The sequence below is a fragment of the Triturus cristatus genome, chromosome 3_1, assembly GCF_964204655.1.
Source record: "Triturus cristatus chromosome 3_1, aTriCri1.1, whole genome shotgun sequence".
In the NCBI taxonomy this organism is placed as follows: domain Eukaryota; kingdom Metazoa; phylum Chordata; class Amphibia; order Caudata; family Salamandridae; genus Triturus; species Triturus cristatus.
The window spans coordinates 446,876,694-446,903,545 of NC_140583.1; the positions used below are offsets into that span (position 1 = coordinate 446,876,694).

At 45.5% G+C, this 26,852-nt stretch overlaps 1 protein-coding gene across 2 annotated transcripts in view; it reads left to right on the top strand.

Moving 5' to 3' along the window:
* Positions 1–638: 638 nt before the first annotated feature.
* LOC146860386 (transient receptor potential cation channel subfamily M member 7-like) overlaps positions 639–26,852 on the top strand; it is a 1,286,036-nt gene continuing 1,259,822 nt past the window's right edge. Inside the window, exon 1 of one of the 2 annotated variants that reach the window (XM_085644245.1) lies at positions 639–818. In XM_085644245.1, coding sequence (XP_085500371.1) covers positions 816–818 — 3 coding nt within the window. In that variant the 5' untranslated portion in view covers positions 639–815. The remainder of the gene's footprint in view (positions 819–26,852) is intronic. The other variant, XM_085644247.1, reaches the window with a different exon arrangement.

Consider the following 26,852-nt stretch of genomic DNA (forward strand, 5'->3'; position numbering starts at 1 on the left):
GCTGCCTGAAGCCTCCATCCCTCCGTGGATGAATGGGCTGCCTGAAGCCTCCGTTCCTCCATGGATGAATGGGCTGCCTGAAGCCTCCGCCCCTCCATGGATGAATGGGCTACCTGGAGCCAACCGCATCTCTTTGGATGAATAGGCTACCTGAAGCTTCCGTCCCTCCATGGATGAATGGGCTACCTGAAGCTTCCGTCTCTCTGTGGATGAATGGGCTGCCTAAAGCCCCTGGCTGTCTATGGATGAATAGGCTGCCTGAAGCCTCCGTCCCTCCATGGATGAATGGACTGCCTGAAGTCTCCGACCATCCATAAATGAATGGGCTGCTTGAAGCTTCCGTCTCTCTATGGATGAATAGGCTGCCTGAAGGCCCTGCCTCTCTATGGATGAATGGGCTGCCTGAAACCACTACCTCTCTATGTAGTTCCTTACCCTCCGTGGATCAATGGGATCTTTCTGGCGTCACTCCCCTAATGAAAGAATGGACTCTCTGTCGCCGTTTGCCCCATTGAATGGGGGAGGTATGGGATTGATGGGTCCCGTAGCCTGCGGGTGAACCAGCAGCTACATTCCTCGGGTTAGGGTTTCATTCGTCCTGTCTCAGAGGTGTCTGGGAAGGAATGTGCAGCGTCATCAGAAGACACCTGCAGACACACAGTCCGGCCGCGCTTAAAGCAGCGCACCTGAAGCAGGTGCAGCCGAGGGAACTGTACGGAGTATCTCACCCTCGTCTCAAGCAGGATCTGGCCGACCACCGATGGCCGAGAGACCCAGAGTAGAACCACAGCCGCCAGCAGCCTGCCACTGGGAACATGGTAGGAAGGGAGCCAGTGAGGTGCGGGGCAGAGATAGGGCAGAAAGTATGAGGTTTCTTCTGCTCAGGCGCTTACCGGGGAGCCTGTCAGTCTCTCAGTATTACGTGAAGAGTGAGAATCAGGAGCCGTTGTTCGGGTGAGTGTTGTGAGTGTGGAGGGGCTGTGCGAGTAGGGAGAGTCAGGGGGCGCTTTGTGCCCAGGGATTGGGAGAGTCAGAGAACTGGAGGGACGGGACTTAAAGTGACAGCGACAAAATCACCTGTGCCTCACCCTTGGGCAGGCTCGTGCATGGAACCGTACCCTGTACCCAACTTTCCTGTCAACTTATTTTTATTTTGCATTTTAGTGTTTGCGTTGATCTTTGGTTCGGTGCGCGGTTCCCTGGCTTAAACCTGCAGAGCGCTGGACGTAACGAGGCGTAATGGCGCGCGTGGTCTTCAGCGGCGCTCTCGCCGGTGACCGGGGGGGGGGGGGGGGGAGGGGGATCACTGGTCCTAGTTCTCGTTTTCTAGTTATTTTTTAGACCATGCTGAGCAGGTGAAAGATCTCTTGCTCTGTGTGCAGTTACCGTCAGTGCTTTACATGGGCAGGTCCTGTCGGGTACTGACTACCCACACTTCGTTCATTCGACAGGGAGAGTGCCTGCTCTTCTCAGTAGCTAGTCGGTGCTTGGAGACTACCACAGCTGCTTGAAAAGTAATACAAGGCACACTTCCCCGAAAGGTCCTTGAGCTTTTGGCTTTTGTAGTCGTTGAAGGCATGAGTGCACAAGAACACTAAATAAACCGAAGAGCTTTGTTTTTTTTACTTGTGTGTGTGTTTTTTTTTAAAAAAAATTAAGTTTGGAGTGTGGCATACTATTGGTATGCTGACGAAAAGTATGTGCAAGTCTGCAGACCCTCCACGTTTCACATTTCCGTACTTGAATGGCTCAGTCATTCTACACCGTTTTCGTTGCATTATGGGATTCGTTGTACCGCTTATCCAATTATAAAACCAGGACTACAAATCCAGAATGTAAAGAAAATACCTTTCCTAGCTACATCAGTTTACTGTACATAAAAGGACACATGATAATCCCCCCCCCCCCCCCCGCTGCTATGTCCCCGCGTGTGATGTTATTCTAACTTTTCATTTAACTGTGCTTGAAATGTTTTACATGGGCAGCTACTGAGTACCTGCACGTATATAATTCGAAAGGGAGAGAGTGCCAGCATTTCGAAGTAAGGACTCGGTACTTTTAATGTGGGAGTATCAACACGTCTGAGGAGAAAGCATTAACACTTCTTCATTTTAAGAACCGAATGTGACTTCCGCAGGTGCTATTTTAAAATATTTGTTATTCAGTTTCATCATATACAATGTCATGTGTTGATATCCCGTAATCCCCTGATCTAAGTCACAGTTGCCACACCCAATCATCCCAGTATCTCTCATTTCCTCTAAACCAAACTACCCCCGTTCGCTCCCTTACTCAGGTGTGTATCGGTGGTACAAATTATGTGACCCACTGAACTCCCTTGTCAGTCCTGGGTGTTTCTCGGGTTATCAGTTCATTCGAACTGTAGGGCCATATTATCAAGGAACGGCCATAACATTATCGCCGCTTTAGCGACAGGAAACTGCCGCTAAAGTGGCGATAACGGGCTTGATAATATGCCCTTGTGAATTCCCATAGAAGCCCAGGTTCTGGTGTGAACCTGGGCTTCTATGGGAATTCTCAAGGGCATATTATCAAGCCCGTTATCGTCACTTTAGCGGCAGTTTCCTGCTGCTAAAGCGGCGATAATGTTATCGCCCTTTCTTGATAATATGGCCCGTCGTGCCATGAATCTGGAAGGGCCAGTTTTGCCTCCGCATTCCTTTCCCGTATAACTAACCCCAGATGCCAGGCTGATGGGAAAGCATATCTATTTATGTACGTACTCTCAGGGCTTTAAGTGGGATGAAAAAAACTGGGGGGGGTGTTTCTCAAAGGGGCGTGGCCAGTGTAATTAAGGGCGTGGTCTGAAAACACAAACTAAAAATCTGTGCTTAGCATAGGGTGCCGCCGGACGTATTTTGCTGTTTTGGTCGTTGCATCCAGATATCATACAACCAGTAACATCATACCTACAACAAGTCAGGACTATGGCTATTGGCTTTGTCAATGGTTGTTAGTTACATAAAATAAATAGGCAGCAACTATGGCTTGTATATAATATTGAAAAAGCTTCCACTTAAAGTCCTAGTGACACCATGACAAAGTAGCTACTCCTGAGTTTCAAAAACAGAAGGGAAATCCAGAGAGAAAATGACTCTCCTTAAAGGATTTCCCTTTCCCCTACAACGCTCACCTCGCGTGACGTCATGCCGTAACTTCTCCGCTAGTGAGAAGAGCAGTGTGAGCAGCGATGTGCCTGCTGTCACTGCAGTCCGAAAAAAACACAGACCGCCTGTGCCAGGGCACACAACAGAGCCTGAGAGAGAGTTAGAGACCCGTTTCGAGGCCTCCTTAAAAAAAAAACTGCCGGTGCTCCGCACCGGTGAGACCCGGCCCACTTAATACCCTGGGTACTCTGATAGTCGTTCCGGGACCAGCTTATCTCATAGCTTTTAAAAACAATTCTAATTTCGCTGGTGTGCTCGTTTTCCCTGTTCCTTGTTATCACAATTCTCTAAGTTACCAAAAAAGTGATATTTCCGCTCACATTTCCTCATCCCTCGTTTAAAGCCCCCGAGAGTGAAGTCTGCATCCTTTGGCATGGAGTAACCGATTCTGTTTCTTAGATTCTTTCCAGAATATGGATACTCTGGGGTATGGCCACCAGATATGCATGAGAGGCCCCCTCCCCACATGCTATCCAGCACCAATTATTGGGGTTCGGGTAAGCTTTCCTGAGTCCTTCGGGTGTTTTTTTTTTTATACCGAAAATACTTTATTTTATAGGATAATTATCTAAGTATAACTCATTTATTGTTGGATGTGTTGTCTCTCCAGAGGACCATCCATTTTCTTTCAGCCATGGTTCTGCCCATTAGATGTTCCCATTGTCAATGTACTGGCAAGGAAACCAGTGAAGTAACACCGCTTTGTTGCAACGCTCCCTCCAGTCACACTGAAGTCTTTCAGAGAGTTTAAGAAAAGGAATTGATATCAAACATCAGAAGACAGGAAACGCAAAAGAATTGGGAAAGCTTGAAAGGAATCAAGGGAGAAACCGCCATTGTGGCAAAGGTAAAGAAACGGGAGCTAAACCCTGAATGAACTGTCTGTGGAGCAGCTTTAAAAGGCATCTGCAACCCCTCACGGAATTAAATGCCCTTTTGGAGCTGAAGGGCCAAGAAACAGTAGTTAGGACCCCAGGAGTACGATGGTAGGCATTCCTAGGTGAGCGAAACTCACAGCCCCCGGCTGCAGGCTTCATGTGGGTTGAACATGTCAGCCAGCCATTGCATCACAATGAACCTGTGGGTGCTACTATTGTTCTTTATTGATCAATCAATCAATCAGGGGAATTGTAAGTGCGCTACTCGCCCATGAGGGTTTCGGAGGGGGGGGGGGCGCAGGTCTGTTTGAACCAAAGCAGATTGCTCCCTGTCTTGTTGAAAACGAATACTGTTTTTTGGTGTTGGAACATCAAGTAATTGTTTGTTTGGCACAAAAAGTACCTGACAATACACCCTTGAATATTATTGGATTTCTGGGTGTAAAATAACTGTACTTATGACCATTGCAGTTTGATTTTTGTGCACCCATTACTTTGTTACTTTTCAATTGCATCGTGTCTACTCCATTTATCAATTCAGATTTTTCTGTAATTTTGTCGTGCACTAAATTTGTCCTTATGTTATGATTTGCTTTATTCTGTTTTACTCAATTTATGGGCTGTTCTAGCTTGTGAATAGCTTCCCTTGAGCTATTAATTAGAGTATTAATGAATCGGAAAGAACCGACTATTTTGAGATAGTTTGTAATTACCCTGGTTCCTAGGTATATAGTGCTGCCCCCTGGTTATCATCATGTTACACAACCGGTACTCCTTGTAAGACATATATATATATATATATATATATATATATATATATCTAACAACACTGCATTTGCTAATCAAGAGGAAAAATAACAAGATAAGATCTCAATATAGTACAGGCTTCTCAAAAATTGAATAAAGCATATTTTAAATGTATAATTTTTCAACAGTTATGCTGCTTTAAAACTGATGATTTTTAGTATGATTTTTTGCACTTGCACTATATCTCGTTTACACATTTATTTATTTATTGTAAATTGCGAATTTGCACATTGTATAATACGAAGGTAAACATTTGTGTTATTAAGAATATGATGAAGGAAGAGTTACCGAAATCTATGCGAGAGTCAGTACTCGTGACCTTTTTAAAACCGCATCGAGATCCGCAGCAACTGGCCTCCTATCGACCCATAACGTTGCTATCCGCTGACTGGAAGATTCTTGCAGATAGATACCTACAAATAATCTGTCCCCTGGTCCACCCGGATCAGTGCGGATTTATCCCTGGCAGACGCACTTCCCAGAACATACGCCGGGTTTTCCACATCCAAGATCAGGTGCAAGGGATTTACCCCCGGGCGGCCTGTCTCATCCTCGATCTTGAGAAGGCTTTTTATTCTCTCACGTGGCAGTATCTTTTTGCGGTCCTACAGCGTGCGGACATTGGTCCCACCCTTCTCGCATATACGCAACTTCTGTACACTAAACTGACATCGCGGGTGCGCCTAGGCCGGTATATCTCAGCAGCGTTTGCGGTCCAGAGAGGCACGAGACAGGGGTGCCCATTGTCTCCTTTACTTTATGCCCTGGCAGTCGAGCCCTTAGCCATACGACTCCGCCAGGAGGGGGCTCACTGGGGCATCCCTGTCGCGGGCACAGTGTCTCTTTGTATGCTGACGATCTGTTAATCTATATACCAGATATCACGGACGATCTGACCCCCCTGTGGGTGACTTTGACGGAGTTCGCGGCGGCCTCTGGACTGCGGGTAAATTGGGACAAATCCACGGTATACCCGCTACACCCGGGACCTTCCCCCTCAGGAGATTAGACTGGGTGCCCAGCACATCCCTTGGAGTGCGGATGCCCCTCGGTACCTGGGGATTCGTCTCTACCACTCTCCGACGGATATTTTCGAGGGTAACCACGGTAGGGCATTGGCGGGCGTGAGAGCTGCAGTCAGCTTTTGGAGGAGCCTCCCGTTGGCCCCAATTGGGCGAGTGGCTTTAGCCAAAATGATTATGGTCCCGCGATTATTATACTTTTTCACCAATCTGCCAGTGATTCCTCCTAGAACCTTTTTTCGGGACTTGGACTCCCTCCTTAGCACGTTAATCTGGGGATCCGCCAGACATAGAATAGGCCTGAAAAAACTGCAGTTGCCCACCACGCAGGGCCGCTTGGGGGCTCTCTCATTTGAGGCCTACTTTTTAGCTGCGCAACTACAGTGGCTGTCTCACTGGACGGCAGACAAATACGCTGTGGAAACGCATACCATAACGGGGCGGATCTCTGTTCCCGAGATACGGCGCCTGCTGCTCCCCGGCACTAAGCCGAAACGTACGTACCCCATTCAGGTGACGGTGGCACGGAGGTGCATGCAAAGGATTCACCGCATGTCCTCGGGGACACTGTTGTATTCCCCACTGCTCCCTCTGGTGGGATGGCCCAACCGGGAACGCTATTACACAAGTGGTGCTCTTCGCACTTGGACATCCTGTGGCATAACGGAGATGGAATCCCTTTTTGAGGACGGGCAGCTTCGACCCTTCCACAATCTGGTGGAGGACTACGACCTGCCTCCAGGGCAGTTCCTGCTTCACCGTCAACTACTAGATAGCTACCGGCCATATCACGACTTCGCAAGGGGGGAACCGCGTGTACATCCAGTCCTCCACACGATTCTACACATGGGAGCGGGTCGCCATTTAACTACATGGCTCTATAAAGCCATACGGGAGTTAACCATCAGACCACTAGAGACCTTGCGGCGCGTGCTTCACGAGAAGGAGTGGGAGAGGGCTCTGGAGTACCCCAAGAAGGTATCTAGAAACGCACGCTTTAAAAACATTCAATACTACATACTCCATAGAGCTTACTTAACACCAGCGCGCCTCCAACGTTACTACCCTGACACACAGTTCCTTTGTCCCAGATGCAGCGCACAGGACGCAGATTTCCGAAACATCTTTTGGAGTTGCTCCATCATTCGAGCGTTCTGGCAGCGCATTCACGCTGCTCTAAGTGACCTTACAGGGATTACTTCTATGAACACGTGGGAGGCCAGCAACCCTAGGGATCTTCCGAGTACGTAAGCAACATAAGGTGCAGACTCGTTTTCTCTCCCTCGCGATGCTATTGGCCAAACACAGCATTGCCATGTACTGGCGATCCCCCACCGTCCCCCCACTGGCAGCTTGGGTGGGAGCGACACATAAATGGGTGGCGGCAGAGGAGGAGACATTGCGGGAGGAGGAGGTGAGAGGGGTCCGCAAGAACCCTATATAAATGGAATGGGCCATGTTACTATTTCGATTCAAGCAATGGACCCCTAGCGAGGACCCTACAGATGACACATTCACACTATTAGCCCCGATAGAGCAGTCTCACATAGCCTGATAGTGCACACTATTACCGCTGCCGGTCGACCCTAAGAGGAGGTCTAAGCGCGATTCTTCGAGGCGTTAAACCCACACGACAGCTTGTACACTCGGTTACGCGGTCCGGAGGTGAATTTCCATGCCCTTCCCCTAGTTTAAACCTGTGTTACTCCCCTGTTCACATGACATATTATTCATTCGTATCCTTGGGATACACACACGGGCTCGTACTTGATCATTTAATTTTTCTGATGAATCTACGTCAGGATATACAGATGGTGTGTGATACCGCATACTGTACTTTATGCCATAATTGCTGGAAAGTTGTGAATGATGTACGGTATATTAAATCTGAAAATGTCAATAAAAATATGTTACAAAAAAAAATTAAGAATATGATGAAATAATATTTTTTCTACCTTAGTAATCAAGACCAATAGCAGAATGAGTCTTTTTTCACTGTTTTTCACCAGTATTTAATGCAGATTGGCCCTAAGCATGTCATGTCATGTGATCAAGGCCCTCCGGGGCTGAAACGCGTAATGGCTGTTACATCGCTGCACTGAGGGGAAAATAAACGCACTTTATCGCTGATTTGATGTGGTCTACGCTCCTTTTTGTTGGAAGGATTGAAAAAGCTTACGAGGAGTTAGTGAATATATATATATATATATATGGAGAAAAAAGGAATACAAAGAAGAGGCCTACCATCATTTAAACAATTTGGAATGTTACCGGAGGATTCCTAGAACATTGATTGCTAGCACACACAAGCAATACAAAGATGAGCTACAAGCTTGGCACAGAGAGGGCTTGCTCACCAAAGAGGAGGTGAAATTTTTGCATAAAGAACATCCGGTCCTTCTTAGCATTTATTTTATTCCAAAAGTGCACAAAGGGATCATGCCTATTCCAGGACGCCCTATAGTGTCAGCAATTAATGGTATGTTTGAAAACACCTCTAAGTATATTGACTTTTTTTCTTCAAGACTTGGTGGTGAATTTGCCAAGTTACATACGTGACACTATGGACTTTTTATACAAACTTAATAGCCTCACGTTACCACCAGATGTGATATTAATAACTATGGACATCACAGCTCTATATACAAGTATAGCCCATGAAGATGGACTGCGGGCTGTAGAGCACTTTCTGGGTGAAAGAAACATAGAATTTTACAATCATTATACTATGTTAGTCAATATGATTCGTATTTGCTTATATAACAATATGTTCCTATTTAATAACGAGACATTTCAACAACTAAGAGGCGTGGCTATGGGGGCATGTTTCTCTCCCAGCTATGCATGTTTACATGTAGGCTGGTGGGAGAAGCATGTCCTCATGGTCCGCCATGTTGAGTTATGGTCCACCAAAGCTGTATCATGGTGGCGGTACATAGATGACCTCTTTGTCATTTGGAAGGGAACTGAACAGGAGGCATTGGGTTTTGTGAACGATATCAATGATAATGATTTAAATTTGGAATTTTCTGCTGTTATTAGCGCCAAAGTTGTCAATTTCCTAAATGTGACGGTTAATTCTAAAGATGGCAAATTGGAGACTAGTCTCTATCGCAAAAGCACATCAGGCAACACGGTGTTACACTCAGAGAGCTTCCATCCAAAACACACAATTAAGAGTATCCCTTATGGTGAATTTCTGCGTATCCACAGAGCGTGCAGCACCATAGCAGCGCATGATAAGCATCAGTTGGATGCCAAGAACAGGCTGCTTGCGCGTGGGTACGATGAAAAAAACTTGATTAGAGCTATGACAAAAGCTAACCTAAGGAATAGAAGTGAGCTGTTGATATCTAAAAACACTACAAATCAGGAAAACCTGACGCCTACTAACGATATTCCTGACAATGAGTCCAGTGAAAGTGAAATGAGACTTATTACTACTTATAGTAGACAGGCTAAAACTATTAAGAACATCATTTGTAAGGAATGGCCCATAGTATTGACAGATCCTACCCTTAAGGCAGTGCTTCCAAAAACCCCCACAATTACATACAGGCGAGCATTTTCTATGCGGGACGAACTGGTATCCAGTAGTCCAGAATCATCTACCAGTGGCACATGGTTAGCCCCTGTGAAAGGATTTTACAAATGCTCTTCCTGTAGAGCGTGTAAATTTGGCATAAATACTAACCAGTACACCACACCTTTCAGCGACAGCCCTAGATACCTCAAGGGACACTACACATGTCGCACTGATCATGTGGTATATGTATTGCAATGCACATGCAAACTCAAGTACGTGGGTAGTACAAAATTGCAAGCACATATTAGAATCTTACAGCACTTAAGGGCCATTGTCAACTCAGATCCAACTTACCCGGTAGCAAGGCATTTTAAAACTTGCCATAGCAATAATCTTAGCTGTCTGAGCTATTTCATTATAGACTCCGTACCGAAACTGAAGAGCGGAGGTAACCGGGAAAAAGCTCTGAGGCAACTGGAATGCAAATATATAGTGGAATTGGACACACGTATTCCTGGAGGGTTGAACAATGGGGAAGATCTACATCACTTCTTATAAATGCATGTGGTAGTCACAATGTGTAAAATTAGTTTGTGCATTATTGAATATATTACCAGATATGAGGTCTCATTTCCAGCATATATGAGCATAGGAAATATGTTTATGTCTGATACATCTTCGTTTTTCAAAATGTATAAGATATCTTTAAGGAGGTCTCTTTACTGTTTATTCTACAATTTCGCAGTGAAATATATATACAAAGGTGATCTAGTCACTTAGCTACCTCTGTGCTAACACTATAGAAATCTTTTTTAGCATTTGTGCTAATATAGCAAATTACCCAGTACGTTTTTTAGACATGATCCGACTGTGTACATGTATTGTTTACATGCATTTTGATATGTTCTAATTGATTACCGGTCCATATTTTTAAGATATTGGAATTGGTCTTTTTTTTTTATGTTTTGCAAGTTTTGCACATCATTTTGCAGGTTTGCACATTTTTCTGTATTTGCACAGATGACTGACCTTTGTGATATTTGCACGTGATGGGCATTATTTTGCACATATCGGGTGAGGTTTTTTATGATTAACCTCTACCCAGTGTTACTACTGTAGCTTCATGCAGTGCAGGCAGCTGAGGATCGAATGTAGCGCGATACGAATAACAACTTGGGTTTGAGAAACACCAATAATTTGTATAATTTGGACCGGGTTTAGCCAAACAAGCAAATGTGTGCTTTGATAGCTATTATCCCTTTTTTTATGAACATCGTATTTATATGTGAAAATGGTTTTTTGCATGTTTACGTATTTGATAAACACAGTCGAGTTAAAGTATTTTGTTTATGTCTACACGTAGCCGGGGACGAGGCACCTATTAAAAGCCACGTTCAGTCTATGCTAATCATGTGATCAAGACCGCTGTGTCGGTCGAAACGCGTCTGAACCAAACTTTAATTATGAAATAATAAACCGAGCATGAAAATCTGAACCAGCATTCGAGTGTCCGTGTCTTTTGGCAGTACCGGCTGGTACTTCGGAAGGAGGATTCGATATATATATATATATATATTCTCAATTAATTGTATTTTAATTAGCTACACGCAGTTCATGCAGTCTGTCAGGTATCTTATTTACTCTCTACCTTACATACACACATTTGTACAGTGCACGTCCTACCTTTTACATGGCCTCATTGTTACCTTTGCAGGCTGGTAAGTTTCCACTTGGTTACTGGTTACAGGGTTTACCATCATAGACTAGAATGAGACTCTGCTTGTGGTCATGCAATGACTATGGTCTTCTGGCCATATTCTTGGGTAGGTAGCTCTGTCTTATTGTTTGAGGTTTGGATAGAAGCCTTTTACGTGCAAGTGTTCACACTGTTTGTTGTAGTCTCATCCAGTTCTGTTGGATAGCATGCTTCAAGTCTACTGCAAGGTAGGACAGAGAATGTGAAAGTTCTGGACACCACCAGGAACCTCGCAGGTGTACACCAAATGACTCTACATGCCGTTAGCTTGCCCCTTTCCAGATCTCGGAGATCTTGTGGCAAACCCCGTGCTCCTCTTATTTGAAAAACTGAAGTACTTCTGGCTTCCCTTCGAGTTGGGTAGTAGTCGGAACATTCTGCAGGTTTTTTGAGTACAAATTAAATTGGGAGGAATTCTTCCAGTGGACATATGTTGAATTTCTGCAAAAAATCCTTGCTTGTCTGAGTTTTTAACATGACATATATTCATTTTAAGAACTTCAATTTAAAAGCTGTGGGCATTGTCAATATAATCTTCTCTCTGCCTCTGATCAGTGAGCGATTCCCACTGAAATAATGAAACACTGGGCTGTGGTAAACGGATATGACAACAGAACCTCACCAACCTATTTATCTGATACCTTTCCTAACCACAAGCTCTCAGACTGTGAAGATGATCTGCCACGTCAAATGGACCAGAAAAATCACACCTTGCTGCATCGCTAATATTAAGACTTATCGTCCACAGCCATCAGCCTCTCCATAGAAGACTAGACACGAAGTTAAATCTGCTTGACAGAGAGATCTTTCTAGAAACAACAATTAATGCAGAACAAATAAGTCGGGAGTGTACCAGGACCCAAACTGCTCAGTCACTCTACTAAAGACTTGAACAAGCTGCATTGGCCCCTGTTCTATGGCATCCTCCATAAAATATATACTTACCATAACATCAGTATCCACCACACAACTAAAACAAGATACAATGATACAGCAACTGTTGAGTATACTTGCGGGCTTTAAGTCAGTGGTTAATTTGTATAAAACAAAAAAAAAGTGCAGAGGGTATCATCAGGAGGCAGCTTTCATCAGCCCATTTCTCCTGTTAGCGCAGCCTAAACCAGAACCAGCGGCTAGCATGAAAGTAGGGAGAGGATGTGGCGTAATGGCCAGAGCTGCAGACTTCGGAGCCGGGGAACCAAAAAGAAGATAATAGTGGAAGAAGACTAACATAGGAATGAACAGCCAGGTAGATGGGTATGAAGGCAGGATGGCCAACGGCTGGGGCAATGTCTATCATCGGGAGATGGGTTAGTTGGATATTTGGAGGTTACGTCACCAGGGTTACAAACATTACAGATATTATTTACATGTACATACTTGAGCTTTGGTGTTCTATTCATCTTGTATAGGGTACACTTAATGGAGGCAGCAGACATCCATTCCATTATGATTTCAGATCATGGCTCTGAGGCTGTAAACATAAAGGGTATAGAAACTACTCAAGAAATGTGGTTATTAATTGCAAGATGCAGTCAACTGAGCTCAAATACTCAAGACTGTAAAAGATTATCTGGTTGGAAGCAATACACATGTGTAAGTACCTCTTTTGCATGATCACCCCCAAAGGTTTTGACTGATACTTCTGTTTTTTCAACTGTGAAGATGCACTGAGGCCTGCTAGCCAGACCTCTGTGCCAGTGCCCTGCTACTGAAAACGTCTGTCTGATTGACTCATCCACAACTGGCATAAGCAGGAGAAGTAAGATGGGTTCTTGGGGTGTGTCTGGACACTGTCAATTGGGCCATTCCAGGCCATGAGGCATCGGGTGCAGGGGTGTCTTTGAGTGTTGGATCTTCTTACCAGCTCCGGTCTCAGTCTGGACGACCCATCAGGTTGAGGCTGCAGGTGTCGGTCTGAAGCTCGAGGTAGGTTAGGCATAACTAGATCCCAGGTCAGGATCACTGGGAAGATATCCTCATGGTGTTGGACCACTCGGGCTGTGGGAGTCGGGTGCAGAGTGGTGCAGAACCACGGAGCCCCCTGGATGCGAGTTCTGTTTTGGAGTCTTGGGGTGAGCAAATCTGGTGCTCACAGGAGAAAGTGTCCCTGAGATGAAGGTAGGGTAGGTCCTCCAGGTTCTGGGGGGCTGCTGGACATGCCAGAGTTCCCGCTGTAGGCGGGTTGGAGTCGGGACAGGCCGGTAGGGTTGGGGCCAAAGCAGTTAGTGTCCTCTTCTTCCTGGGTCAGCACAGCTCTTCTGTCCTCCTTCTTTTTTCCATAAATCTGAGGAGGCAAGGTGCAGGGTCTCCCCTAAATGCTAAATTTAGTGGTGTTTACAGGGGTGTGCAGGTCGGGACCAATAGGTTCCTTCCTAGGGGTGCGTACACCCCCTATTATGCCACCCTCCAGTGGGAGGGGTAGCATGAGCCTTTCTCTGATTGGCTGGGTCTCCTCATCTTCAAGATGGAGGAGACTGAGATATGTGCTTTACTTTGGCTCCCCCACCTGAGGGGTGGGGATGGCAAAGGTGGGCATCCATCCTCCTAACTTGGTTTTCCTGTCGATTCTCCCACCCAAAGTCGGGGGTCAGAACCAGTGGGAGCCAGTTCATGGGGGCAGCAAAAGGCAGGGACAGCTTACAAAGGTGGCAGGCCTTTGAAGCTTCCCCTTCGTGGACCCAGCCCACCCCGGGGGAGTAGGTATGGCTCCTTTGCATAGGATGGGCTTTGTTTCTGGACCCAGAAACTGAAAGTCATCTACCCAGGGGTCCATAAACCTGTCTGGTGGTGGGAAATGGCATGCAGCAATTCAGAAACCATACCAGGGCTGGTCGTTTTTCAGGGGGCATCTCCAAGATGCCCCCTGAGTGTGTTTTGCATTAAATCCCACACAGGCATCAGTATTGGTCTAATGTGCTGAGAAGTTGTCTACCAAACTTCCCAGGTGTCATTAAAGCCATATGGAGCTGTGGAGCTCATAATGACCAACTCCCAGACCCAATAATCTTTATGGCTTTACTACACTTACAATGTCTTAGAAAGAACTTGGACACTGTAGTGGGGCACAGTCAGTGCTTCATTTGTAAAATATGACGTGCAGGTGCTCTATTTTTTTGGAGGACACACCCTCTTCCCCGGCCTGCCCACTTCATCATGTGGCCTCACCCACTTCCTTTATTGGCTCCATCCACAAGCCTCAACACGTCAGAGCTGATTCCTCACTCCTTGAGTTCCACAAGAAGCTGAAGACCTGGCTCTTCACATAAGCACCTCAGGGCCTCACATCTACATACCTGCCAAAGTACCTTGATACCCTCTCGGGTCTTTAATGCGCTATACAAATCAATATAACATAACTTATATAAAATATGGAAAGCCTATGACAATAAGTTAAAAGTTAAATCAAATTAGAGAATGTGAGTAAATCTCAAAGTGCAGCTTTAGGAAGATATAACCCTGGAAGAAACCAGATTTCCTAGAGTGCAAATAGGACTTCACCAGCATACTATCCAGCACTGTCAAGGACTTCTGATTAACGTGATCGACATTAGATTCTCATCTGAGTCAATCATGGAGTTGCTGCAGACTTTAAGCACTAGTGTCAAAGACAGCCAGTAATTTATGAATTATTATTATTTTAAATATGAGGAAGAAGAAAACATTAAAACCTACAACACACCACCCTATAAAAAGCAAAACAACAATATATTGAAATCCACTGAAAAACTCAAGCAGTTTGTGCCAGCAGAACCAAAGTCTATACAAGTATATGCTCTGCAGTGTAATGACGTGGCCGGAAGTACCTAGCACAGGAGTGGAAGAGCGTAAAACCAGTGGCTGCAGAGCAGCTAGTCAGTATAGGTCAAAGGAGACATTAATGGTGAGTTAGTTTAGGTACATAATGCTGCCACTGATGGAAGTGGTGAAACTGCTAACCTGGTCACAAGCAACTGCACAGGTACACAAAGGTGGTCCCTCTCCTATCACACAACTCATTGCACTGGAGTGCCAGGGATTGCGCCACTGCAGTGAATACATGCTAAGCACACAGGCATCAATCTGGTCAACCGGGCAGTGCACAACCACCTGCCAGTGACCATGACCACGCAGCATACTCTATCATCATCATCCTGAAATCAACAGAAGACATGAAGTAACAAGAGGGACTACCAGCAATGGCACATACGTCCAACTGTGGCACAGGCTCCAGCACCTCAACCCATTCCTGATCCTTACATTTGTAGCCTGCACTCTTTTTGACCAGTTAAATCACATAACATTATTTTCATTCTTTATAACAGAGACACTCCCAAAATGTCACCAAACGCAATCACTATTATTAACTAAAGGGTAGTCATCTTTGTCCCACCCATTGTTAAAAAATGAGGGTATGCATCTTAGATTTGAGCATAATTCACCTTATTCTCCATTTGGACAAAGCTCTGCCAAGCTCAGACATGATGATACCACAGCAAAAAGGGAAACTGTTTCCCTTTTTGGTAAACATGCAATAAAAATGCACCATTCATTTTTAAAAATTGCAAAAATCAGCAAATTAAGCATATTGCATAATCTATGCTAGACTTCGAAAGGGCACTACCGCCAGAGAAACATGTGCGTGATCTGACCAGACCTCTTTCTGTATATGGGGTTCAACTCACAATAAGTGCTCTTCAAAGCAGTATCTAACTTCGTGAATCACCATGCAAGAGCTAATGTGGAGGCTACCATCAACAGAATAGTGTCAAGCCTGGGAGACACCTGTCTTTCCACAGGGAAATTTAAAACAGAAACAAGAACGTGTGTGCGTTCACCCCGTCCTATTTCAATGCTTTTAAGAGGGAAGACACTGTCGTTGTGCATTTACATTTCTAGTGTTATCAAACCTTCACCTGAGGCATAACAATGAACATTGGTAGTCAAACATACTAGATTGCTTGGTAAGATACTTAACTAAATGCGATTTGTGATTTGCCTTGTTTCATATTCATTTCAAATGCTAGATAATATACATAACCAAACTGTATACATATGGATTACACAATTCTGGTTCTGCTAGTATTTGCATTAAACCTACATAAGACATAGTTACATCTCCGTAAGCCTCTCTGCAATAAAACAACATTATCCACTCATTTGATGGTATTAAACCACTCCATGACGATAGCCAGGTTCTCACTTTGCTCTACTGAACTTGCATGTCTCTAAAACAAGCCTCGGGGTGCACCAAGCATCCCTCCAAGACATGGCATAAGCAAATCTCCTAGTCTCAAGCTAGATCGGCTACTGCCTAGGTTTACATACAAATATAACCTAAACTGCCAGTAGACAATGGGACACGTGTAAAAGTTTGGGATTTATTTAAGTACAAAATTATGAGAACTGGAATGCCCACTACGGTAGGGTACCACACTGGTATTGAAAATATTACTTGTAAGGAGGGTGCATCTCGTTGTGGGTATGGAGGTAGTAGAGACAGGGCGGGATCGGGGTTAATTTCAAATATACCAATCTGGGTATATGGAAGGGAGCACGCGGGCCTCGCGTGTGCCGCTCATAGGAGGAGTTGATGCGGCTATTTTCGAATGACTTCTTTTAGAGAAATGTTGGGGTATTATTTCTACTCTACGTTTATTTGCAACCCGGGAATGGAAGAAGAATCAGCAAAACCGATAAGCTTGCAAGAGCAGATCTTCGCTCCTCAAACTTCCCCGCCTTTGACTAAGGAAGTGATAGCGGCAGACCAGGCAGTGTGAACTCCAAGTAATATACTTCGGACAGTTGAGCTCGGTGCAAGCTAAAGGCTCAAGACGATACGTGAAAAGGCGCAAGTAGTGGTTTATGAATAATGTACTCTTCTTTCTTGTGCCTTCATTCTCTTATTGCGCCCCGAAGATCCAGGTTCAGTGTACTGAAAACGGCCCACGGCTGCAGCTCTCTGCTGCTGGCTTTTAACTTTACAAAAGATTTCTTTTGCAGCAAAAGTGAAAAGCCAGCAGCAGCGGAGGAAGAGATACAGCCGTGGGCCCGACACATTATGAAATATTATTTATTTAGCATATTGAGCCATGTCAATACTTTGGAGTCAAATATGTCATGATTATTAGAATCTAAAGTGAAAGTAATTACTTACCGGGACAGCCTTAATTAATCTGAGATGGAGGCCTGCTGCGTCACACGCTCCTTACTTCTGTCGCCAGGTGATTGGCCTGCAGCTGCGCAGTATGCTAGGTGGGCGCGGTTGAAAACAATGAATTTTAGTCCGAATCTGGGCACACACTTGAAGAATCGCCACAGAGGGATGGGGGCGGGCTAATAATACATTTTGTAATCGTTCATTGGTAGCACATGAACGAATGTAAAATGGGGTGTGACAGTGACTGTGACCTACGCTGAGGCAGGGATCCAGGCAGTTTCGCTTTCTGGCGGTAATTGTGTGGCTTGTAAAAGCGTAATTGAAATATTTCCAGCACGCACTCACGTTTGATATCCGCTCTTTACCGGAGAGGCTGGGATCCTACTCTTAGCTTATTGAACAGCGTGCAGCCAACTTTTACTCTCATTGCTTGTAGACTAGAGTGTAGACCCGGCCCTGACAAATAAGTGCCGGTGCTAAGCACCGGAAAGCTCCGGCACAAATTAAGCACTGGGCACAGTGCTCCTGCAACTGTACCCTCACCTTTGGTCTAGTGCACCCTGCCAGAGGCGTGACTTACCTAGGCCACAAGCAGCGGATTGCAGGCACGGCACACAGGTCGGTTCTCAAGAGTCAGTCGACTGATTTGTTAGAACATTACAGCACTAGTAGTTTACCTGCTTTCAGCAGCGACTCTAATTTATCATTTTACATAACGGCAACACCATATTTTATGTAACAGTCGTGAGATTAACACCATGGTTTGACCTTTTCTTGACGTTTCTTGTTACAACTTCTCTGTGTCTCCTTCTACTGGTCACGTCCCGTTTTGATACTGAGAACACGGTGAGATTTAGTGTCTGTCAGATAACCGATTTCAGTTTAACTTTTACACACATAGTTGAGTCAGTATTATGTTCCATTTCAGGTGCTTGATACCACGTGACCACAATCACTCCAGTGAACATATCACTTTGAACATCATTCATGTAGGTACGTGGAACTATCAATCTGACCATACACTATAGCATTATCCACTTGCCATATTTTTAACACATCCGTGTGGTTTATACGGTCATTACAGATTCTGTTTTTCACGTGGCCCCAACAAAAATAGTAAGTGTCTTGAATTCTTGTTATCACATCGGTTCACTGATTTTATCACTAGAGGGTGTAAGGGAGCATGACTACCGACTACTCACACGACTATATGACGCTCTCAAATGACTTTGACGAATTCCTGAGTCAGGTGTTCATCTTTTTGAAACGTTTCCCTTTTCTTTATTTCAGATTACCCCTGATGAAGGGACCGAGAGTCCCGAAATGCATTGGGTTTTGTTTTGTTTGAACAATGTTTGTAATGTTTATATTTTTCAATCGTACAGTGAATTTTCATAAGCATTATATATGCTTTAAAACAGATGCAGTTTCAAATGTTGTAATGTAAAAATTATCACAGTGTAATTTTTGATTAAAATATTTCTTGATTTTGTGTATTACACACCAATTTGTAGTGCGTGTTAGAGTCCTAGTCGCCTATTGGGACTAGGCCACTCTTTAGTTTACACAGGGATGTGTGCCATGTCGACTCTTCACTTTTCTCTGCACCAAAACACGAAGCCTGTACTGTCAGTGTGGGGATGTTAATGGGCAGGGCCCCTAAGGGCAGCACAATAGGTGCTGTAGCTCTTAAGGGTCTTCCCTGGTCACAGTGTCCTTGATACCCCTGGTACCATTTACAAGGGGCTTGCCTGTGGCCAGAGATGGGCCCATTGTGGGTACAAAGGTACACTTTTGGGTATGAACACAGGTCCTGGGAACCTGATTGGCAGGGCCCCAGGGCACATCAAGCAAAGTGCATCAAATGTCAGGCAACAAGTGGGGGGTAACTATGCAAAAAGGGTCACTTTCCTACACAAAGTCCAGATTTTCCTTTTTAAAATATGTCACCCTTAACGTAGGCTCAAAGCAAGGAGCTGTATATTAAAAAAGTAGGACATGCATGCTTCAAGTCCACATATGACGGAGAAATTTCAGCCTCAGACACGGAATTCTATTGCAGAGGGTCCTACCTACTCATTATCAATGAATGGTATTATGGGACACAGGGGGATCCCGCATTTGCTGAAAAGAAATGGGGTTTGTGGTGACCTATCGATTACACATTTGGGACACTGGGGCCAGCTACTCCCCTCACTTCCCAAGCAACTAGAGTGATGTTTAAAACATTTTTTTAAGGAGTTTTATATAGCATGTACTAGACCCGAAGGTATCAGAGCACTTTACATGAGCACCAGTTACGTTACAGAAGAACACATTCATTTTTGTTAGGCACTGATATATTAAGTGATTTGCCCAGGATGACAGTATGTTGAGCGTCCCTGCCGAGACTCGAAATCGGTTCCCCAGCTCTGTGGTTGACAGCCCTAGCCATTAGGCTATATTCTCTCCCCATGATGTTAAAACTCTGGAGGAGTACAATAAAGATTCTATGGTGGAAGGGCTGTTGAACTAAAGAGACACCTCTCTGGGAGGGAACAAGGTGGGTACAAGTGGCGACACTGGAAGTTTCACTAATAGAATCTTATAGATATCTCAACCTTGTGAAATGTGCTGAATGGCATAATAGTGAAACCATATCAAGATCTCCAAGATGAACATAATTTGCATCGCAGCCAATTTATTTGCTTTTTGTGATATGGACTTTGTGATTGAACAGCAATACAACCAGCTATAACAATGCCTAGTTCATCCTGCCACGACTTTGGCTAAGGTTGTCCTCGTATCTAGCAAGTGCATATAAAATTGAGACGCCCCTTCGCGAGTTTGATGTCTGCAATAGATATGTCAGCAGTGTATATTCCTTGGGCTCTGACATATTTTCACCCAACTTGGTGTGGCGAGCTTGTCTAACTCGATAGTAATGATACCTTACGAGTGGTGATGAGTTGGAATTTTTTTGGCAGAACCTGTTCCCAGGAGCGAACTTCCCCCATTTAAAAACAAATCTCCCATATTTTTAATTCTTGGTGCATGAAGAGCCTGTATTTTTGCTTTATCATCTTTTAAAGGGAACCACCCACACCATTCCAGAGGAAGTGTAGGAGAATAAGGGAGTGTTATTTCTTGCCTATCTGCAGTTTCATATATGTGGCACCTAGTAACTCCCATGGGATCAAAAACATGATAACGCCTCTGTGGTTTAATGCGCAGATATTGGGGAGACTGAATGGATTCACCTCAACTCTTTCTAAGGATGGGTGTGGCAAATTAGATGGCCCGTGTATCCAGGCATAAGCATGGATCTGGTGTGCAGCACTATAGTAAAGTTCGAGGTCGGGGCGTTGAGTCTACCTACGGTGTACTGCCTTGTTAATATGGCCCATTGCACCCTGGATTGCTTACCCGCCCACGCCAACTTAATTAGTAAAGAGTGATGAGTGCGAAACAACGACTTTGGCAACAGGATGGGAATATTGAGGGAGAAAAATAAAAACCGAGGCAACACTATCATCTTCATAAGTGCTATACGTCCTATTGAGGATAATGATAGCTTGATCCATCTCTCTATAATTTCTGTGAGGGGCTGTATTGCTCTGCCATAATTCTCTCGAATTACTATCTCTGGATCTACCTGCACTTTGATACCTAGATAGTGCATGGGTTCAGTGGTCCATGTTAAAGGGAAGTCCATTTGTAACTGGGTAGTGGAAGTGGTCAGAGGAAATATAAGGGATTTGCTCCAATTAATGTGCAATCCGGAATGACTGCCCACTCTGGTCACTTCCTGTAGCATTGGAGTTAGGTTGCGATCTGGATTTCTTACATATAATAAAGTGTCATCTGCATATGCAGATATTGTTAGATTGTATTGTGGGAAACGTATGCCTCGGTGTGAATGGTACTCACGCATCGCACAGGCCAAGGACTCAGCTACCAATGCATATAGTAACGGAGAGAGTGGGCACCCTTGCCTAGTGTCCATTGTGATTACTATTGGAGCAGATATAATGCCATCAATGCGTACCCGAGCTACAGGGCACGCGTCCAACACCTTCACCAATTTTATGAATATCTCGCCAGCACCCACCCATATCAACACTGCCATAAGGAAGCTCCATTCAACCGAGTCGAATGCCTTCTTCGCGTTGAAGAAGACAGCCGCTGCACGAACGTTTGGGTCTATTCGAGCATTTGTACAGAATAAAGTGCGTAAATTGCTTGTAAGTGAATGGCCAGAGATAAAGCCAGACTGCTCCGGGCCCACCAGTCCTAGAAGCAGTTGTGATATCCTGTGTAAAATTGTCGCAAAAATCTTGTTGCCGGTGTTTAGCAAAGACAATGGTCTATATGAGAAACACTGTGTGGGGGCCTTAATAGGGTTCAGCAGGGTAACCAGTATGGCCTCTCGCATTGTTGGGGGCATTATTCTATCTTTGGACATTTCCTCGAATAAATTGAACAAGTGGGGGACCAACCTATCTTGATAGGCTTTATAGAAGGCTACATTAAGGCCATCCGAGCCTGATGCTTTATTATTCTGCATTTCTTTTAACTCAGCCGTGTTTTCAGTGGGGTGGAGCAGTGCCATTAGCCATTCCCTGTGTGAATTGGTCAGCCATTTCATAGCAAGGGGTGCTTAATATTCTTCAGATGATTCATCAGTATGGAGCTCACACGAGGTGTAGAGCTCTGCATAGTACACTCGAAAGCGCTCAACTATTTGTGGGGCACTCCACACCTGCGTAGCATCACTATCTTGAAGAGACAACACTTCACTGTCTCCCTTGGCTGGTTAAGATAACGCTGCTAATGTGGCACTGGGTCTCTCCCCTTCTCCATATACCCTAGTGGTGGCATATTTCCCAAGGTGGACCACTTCTGACTGTGCCAATTCATTTTATTCATCGTTTGTTTTGTTTTTTCCCCTCTAATCTGTACCAATCTCTCGGGCTCTGACGTTTTTTTACATATCACGCTCCAACACCGCTAGTTCTTTTTCAAGTTTCAGCATGCGGTCCTGTATGGACTGGAAAACCCTGGCATATTTCGAGATTGCTATCCCACGAATATAGACCTTGAATGCCTCCCAGATGGTGTCCATTTGTGGTACACTTCCAATATTGATGCAAAAGTATTATCTATTGTTTTTGCTAGTTCCCCCTCAAACTACTGCATCTAACAAAGAGTATTGTGGGTAACACCAAGCCTGGGACCTAGGTTGCATACCCTAGAGTGCGAGGACGAGCTTAACAGGAGAATGGTCAAAGAATGTGCGGGGCAGATGTGAACGCTCTTGTATATATGGGAGTAGACTTTTCTAGAAGAGCCAATAATCTATGTGTGTATGTATGTCGTGCAGCGAGGAGTAGTGGATGTACTCCCTGCCTTGTGGTGATAAATATCACCAGACGTCAATCAGTCCACTGGTCTCAGCACAGGTGGCCATTGCCCCTGCTGCAGTAGAAGGTCGTCTGGAGGGTCCTTGAGACCTATCTAATTCAGGTGACCGTACTCCGTTATAATTCCCCCCCTGATTGCAGAATATTCATAGATGCAGTGAGTTTGTTGTTGAGAGAGCGATAAAATTGGGGATCATCGCAGTTAGGACCCTAAACCCCCACCAGAAGCCCATCACGATTATCTTTACGACAGTTCATCACTGCGTACCTACTGTCAGGGTCCACACATACCTCTTGGATTTGTATGCCTGCACCACGACGAACCCCTGGTGCATTTAATGTAAAGCCTGCTGCTTCAAAGGAGCCCTTCATTCTGCTTTGTGTAAGCAGCCCTGATTTAGGTGCTTGATGTGTCTCTTGCAATATGGCAACATCAACATTATGTCTCTACAGATAAAGGACAATTTTTGGGATTTTACGGTGATCATTCAACCCCCTCACATTCCAAGTTAAAAAACTTATAGTAGTACCATTTGGGCTCGGCGGATCCCTTTGAGCATGATTGTCACCCAGCCTGCTCATCTTGTCTTATAACTGCCAACACAGAACTAGTTTCCAAACTAGACTGCTTCATTCGGCTACTTAAGGAAAATAAACTACGACATATGAAACCCCCCTCCCCCACCCACGCCATGCCTACTTCCCCACAACCCGGATTCTGAGTCCCTCCCACATTACCTCCCACCCTTGTACGCTCGCTGCTGTGTGTAATACACGCGGGGCAGTGAGTACCCAAGTACTGCACTCTAGGTGGTATGAGTTTGTGACCGATCCTATTCAAACATATCCCTCCAACTTCTAAGCAACAGATAGCATGCCAAACTGTAGGTGCCAATACAAGTATTGGCAAAAAATGATAATTGGATGGTGTAGTAGACGTGTCAGGATACACATACGACTATTTTATATGGTACATCATATGGCTTAGCACCAGTAGTGGCGGCAAACAGCATTTTGAGCGCATATGTGGTACAATGTTCGAACTGTGAGTGAGAGCGTTAATCCTGACTGTCCAACTCTCTGCGGGGGCCACCATCGTCCAGTTTCAAGCGCTGAGAGTTTTTTTTAGATTTAGTGTCATGATGTTTTTGGAGCGTCTGTTGTAGACTATTTGGATCATCGTACATCTTAGTTGTGCCATCTATTGCAACTCTTGAGCGTTGCAGGATAAAGCATAGCATATTCCAAATTAAGTTCTCTCAGTTTACCCTTCAGGGGATCATATCGTTTCTGCGCTTCTTGGACCTGCAAAGTAAAATCCGGATACAAGAATAGATCGGAGCCCTCATAGCGAAGTATTCAGAGCTCCCTGGCTCTCCGCAGTGCCGCGTCTCTGTTCCTGTAGTTTAATAGCCTAGCTATTATTGGGCAAGGGGGTGCCACCGGATGGCATTCGCGAGGCCAGAGAACGGTGGGCCCGCTCCACTATGAATACAGGTGAGAATGAATTGTGGCCAAGTAAGATTATGAGCCAATGTTCAATAAATGTTTCCATGTTCCCAGTGGCTGAGGATTCAGGCAATCCAATTATACGCAGATTATTATGCCTAATTTTGCAGCATCACCATAAATGTTTCCGTATGTTTTTTCGCTTCAGTGGTAGATCTTCGGCATCGGACACTCTTCTCTCTACCATGTCGATTCTTTCAGCTCTCTTGTCCATTCTTTTGGACATTCGGTCCATGCAGTATGTGAGGGAGTCGATTTTTGCCATCTATAGTTGTAAGGCTTTGCTCCATGGTAGTGATTATGGCTTCCAGATCAACCCCAAGATCGGCGCTCAGGGCACCCTGGTTGGAGGAGGGCGCGTCTGGGTCATCCTCCCTGGACCTGGTAGACTTGCGTTGCTCAAATTGCAGCTTGGGCTGGAACTTGTCTCGTTTCCCCATGGCACTATGAGTAATGCGAAAGAGGTAGAAGAGTGTTGATGGCGTACTTTAGATGTATTAATGGAAGCCTCTGATGCGACCAACAGAGGCGGTGGTACTTGCAGTAGTCTACTCCAATACGCTGTGGCCGGGTGCCTTAAATGTTTCTGCGGAATCTTATCCGTTAAACTGGTCCCCAATACGTGAGTTCGTAGTAAGAAGCCTGTTCTGATGTGGCCCCCCGCGTTGCTGTCACCCACTGCCTCTTCTCACCTGAGTACAGTCTCGTTAGGGAGCAGGGAACGATTCCCAATAGCAGCGAAGGTCAGGAAGCCGCCTGGCCTCGGCGCAGACCGCCGTGGGATGCAGGTATACCCGCGCAAACGGGCCCTCGATCACCATGCGCTGCGGCCAAGCGGCGCCCAGCAAGGCCCGGGCAGCAGCCCCAGAGCTGAGCCCAACTATGCACGGGGCCCCCAGACCGCGGCAATGGTCGTCTGCCTCCGCAATCCGGACAGTAGGCAAATTCAGGCAGGCTCCCACGTCTGCATCGACCAGAACAGCAGCTCTCACCGCTGTGTAGGTTGCCTGCGTGGCAGCTACCCACCTCAGCAAATCTTCATCACCGGTGGGCCGCTTTGCTTGCCGATAGTTCCGTTCGGCAACGGGGGGAAGTGGGGGGGGGCGACTCCACACATCAATAGCACACCATTAAGCACCCGAAGTTATGGGGAAATATGTTGGGTTTTGACGAATTGCTAAATCGGACTCAGGAGCTCGCTCAGGCTGCGGCCACCTTTGAGCCAAGCAAACGCCCCTCCTCCCCGTCCTCCCCCCATATTCAAAGACTTTAAGATCAAACATAAGCATTGGGCGCTGCTTAGAAATCGGCCGCTCGAGGATGTTTACAAGCACACAACAGAAGCAGGAGTAGGTGCGACTCGCAGACTCCATGTACATTAAGCCCCTCAAGGTTCCCCATGTGAGTTCTTCTTTTTTCAATGCTCGGGCGTGCTTTTTTTTAGGTCTTGCCTGACCCAGCGCATGCGCTGGTCTGGCGAGACATTTAGTAGGTGGGTTTAGAAAGTGCTACCCACCTTTTTGTGCTAGCGACAAGCTACAGTGCATGATGGCGTGCAAGCGCACAGCTGCTCCCCGCATTCCCCCCTCCCTTCTCGCCCAGCCATCCTGCGCCAGCCTTCTGCAGCATACCCCTCCCCCCCCGCTGCTGCGCAGGCATCCCTAGTGTGCGTCATCGCGATCACTTTCGCTTTTACAGTGATCGCGATCGCGATGAGGGATTGTCAGTGTGAGACCTCACGCCAGCTCACCACCCACCATGCTCCTTCTTCCGCCGATGATGCTCCACATATGCCTCGTGTTCTGTTACACCACCTCAAACAAACATATACAAACTGCACAATTAACATATTTAGTAACCTATTCATCCAACTCGCAGCTAAAGTGCCCGCCAACCTTCCCTGTCTTAATTGTATTCCCGTGTTCCCACCACACTTAACCTAAACATTTGTTACCCCTGGGTGTTGTCAGGCACCTCTTGGTACCCCGCAGTAAAGCCATTGCAGGCTCCGAGTCCGCAATCAGCCTGACGCCCAGGGCACCGCGTACGAGGATTTTTCCACCCTGACCTCGCGCTACGGAGGCAGCCATGTTGCCAGGCATTGCGCTTCCGGTTCACTTGCAGCTCTGATGGCCATCTCTCAGAGGTAAACGCATCACTGTGAAGCCATCATAACGGCGCGGGGAGTTCGGGGAAAGTCAACAAACCTTTAACTTTTCATTTCGTAGAAAAATTCACATGTTTGAAAAAAAGATTTTTGAGGAATTAATTTTAACAATGTTTTGTGCGAAATAATGATATAGCTTTTGATGTGAAGTTTTGTTTTGTCCATTTATAATTTGTTCTCGTTAATGGTTCAACATTGCCATGTCTCCATGCTGTTGATCAACAGCAGTCACATGTGCCCCTTTCCCCATGAACACATCTTCTCTGGAAAGCAGCATCGTTGTTGAAAGCCAACCCCAATTAAATCATCGTTCGTTTAAATACATTTAAAGATGACGGGTATATAGTGCATTCATTTAGACACGGACTCCACCATTGAAAAAAAAAACAAGCATTGGCATAGCCAATCGGTCTCGCTTCTGGGACTTTATAAGTGTTTAGCCATGCAACAGTGGATGT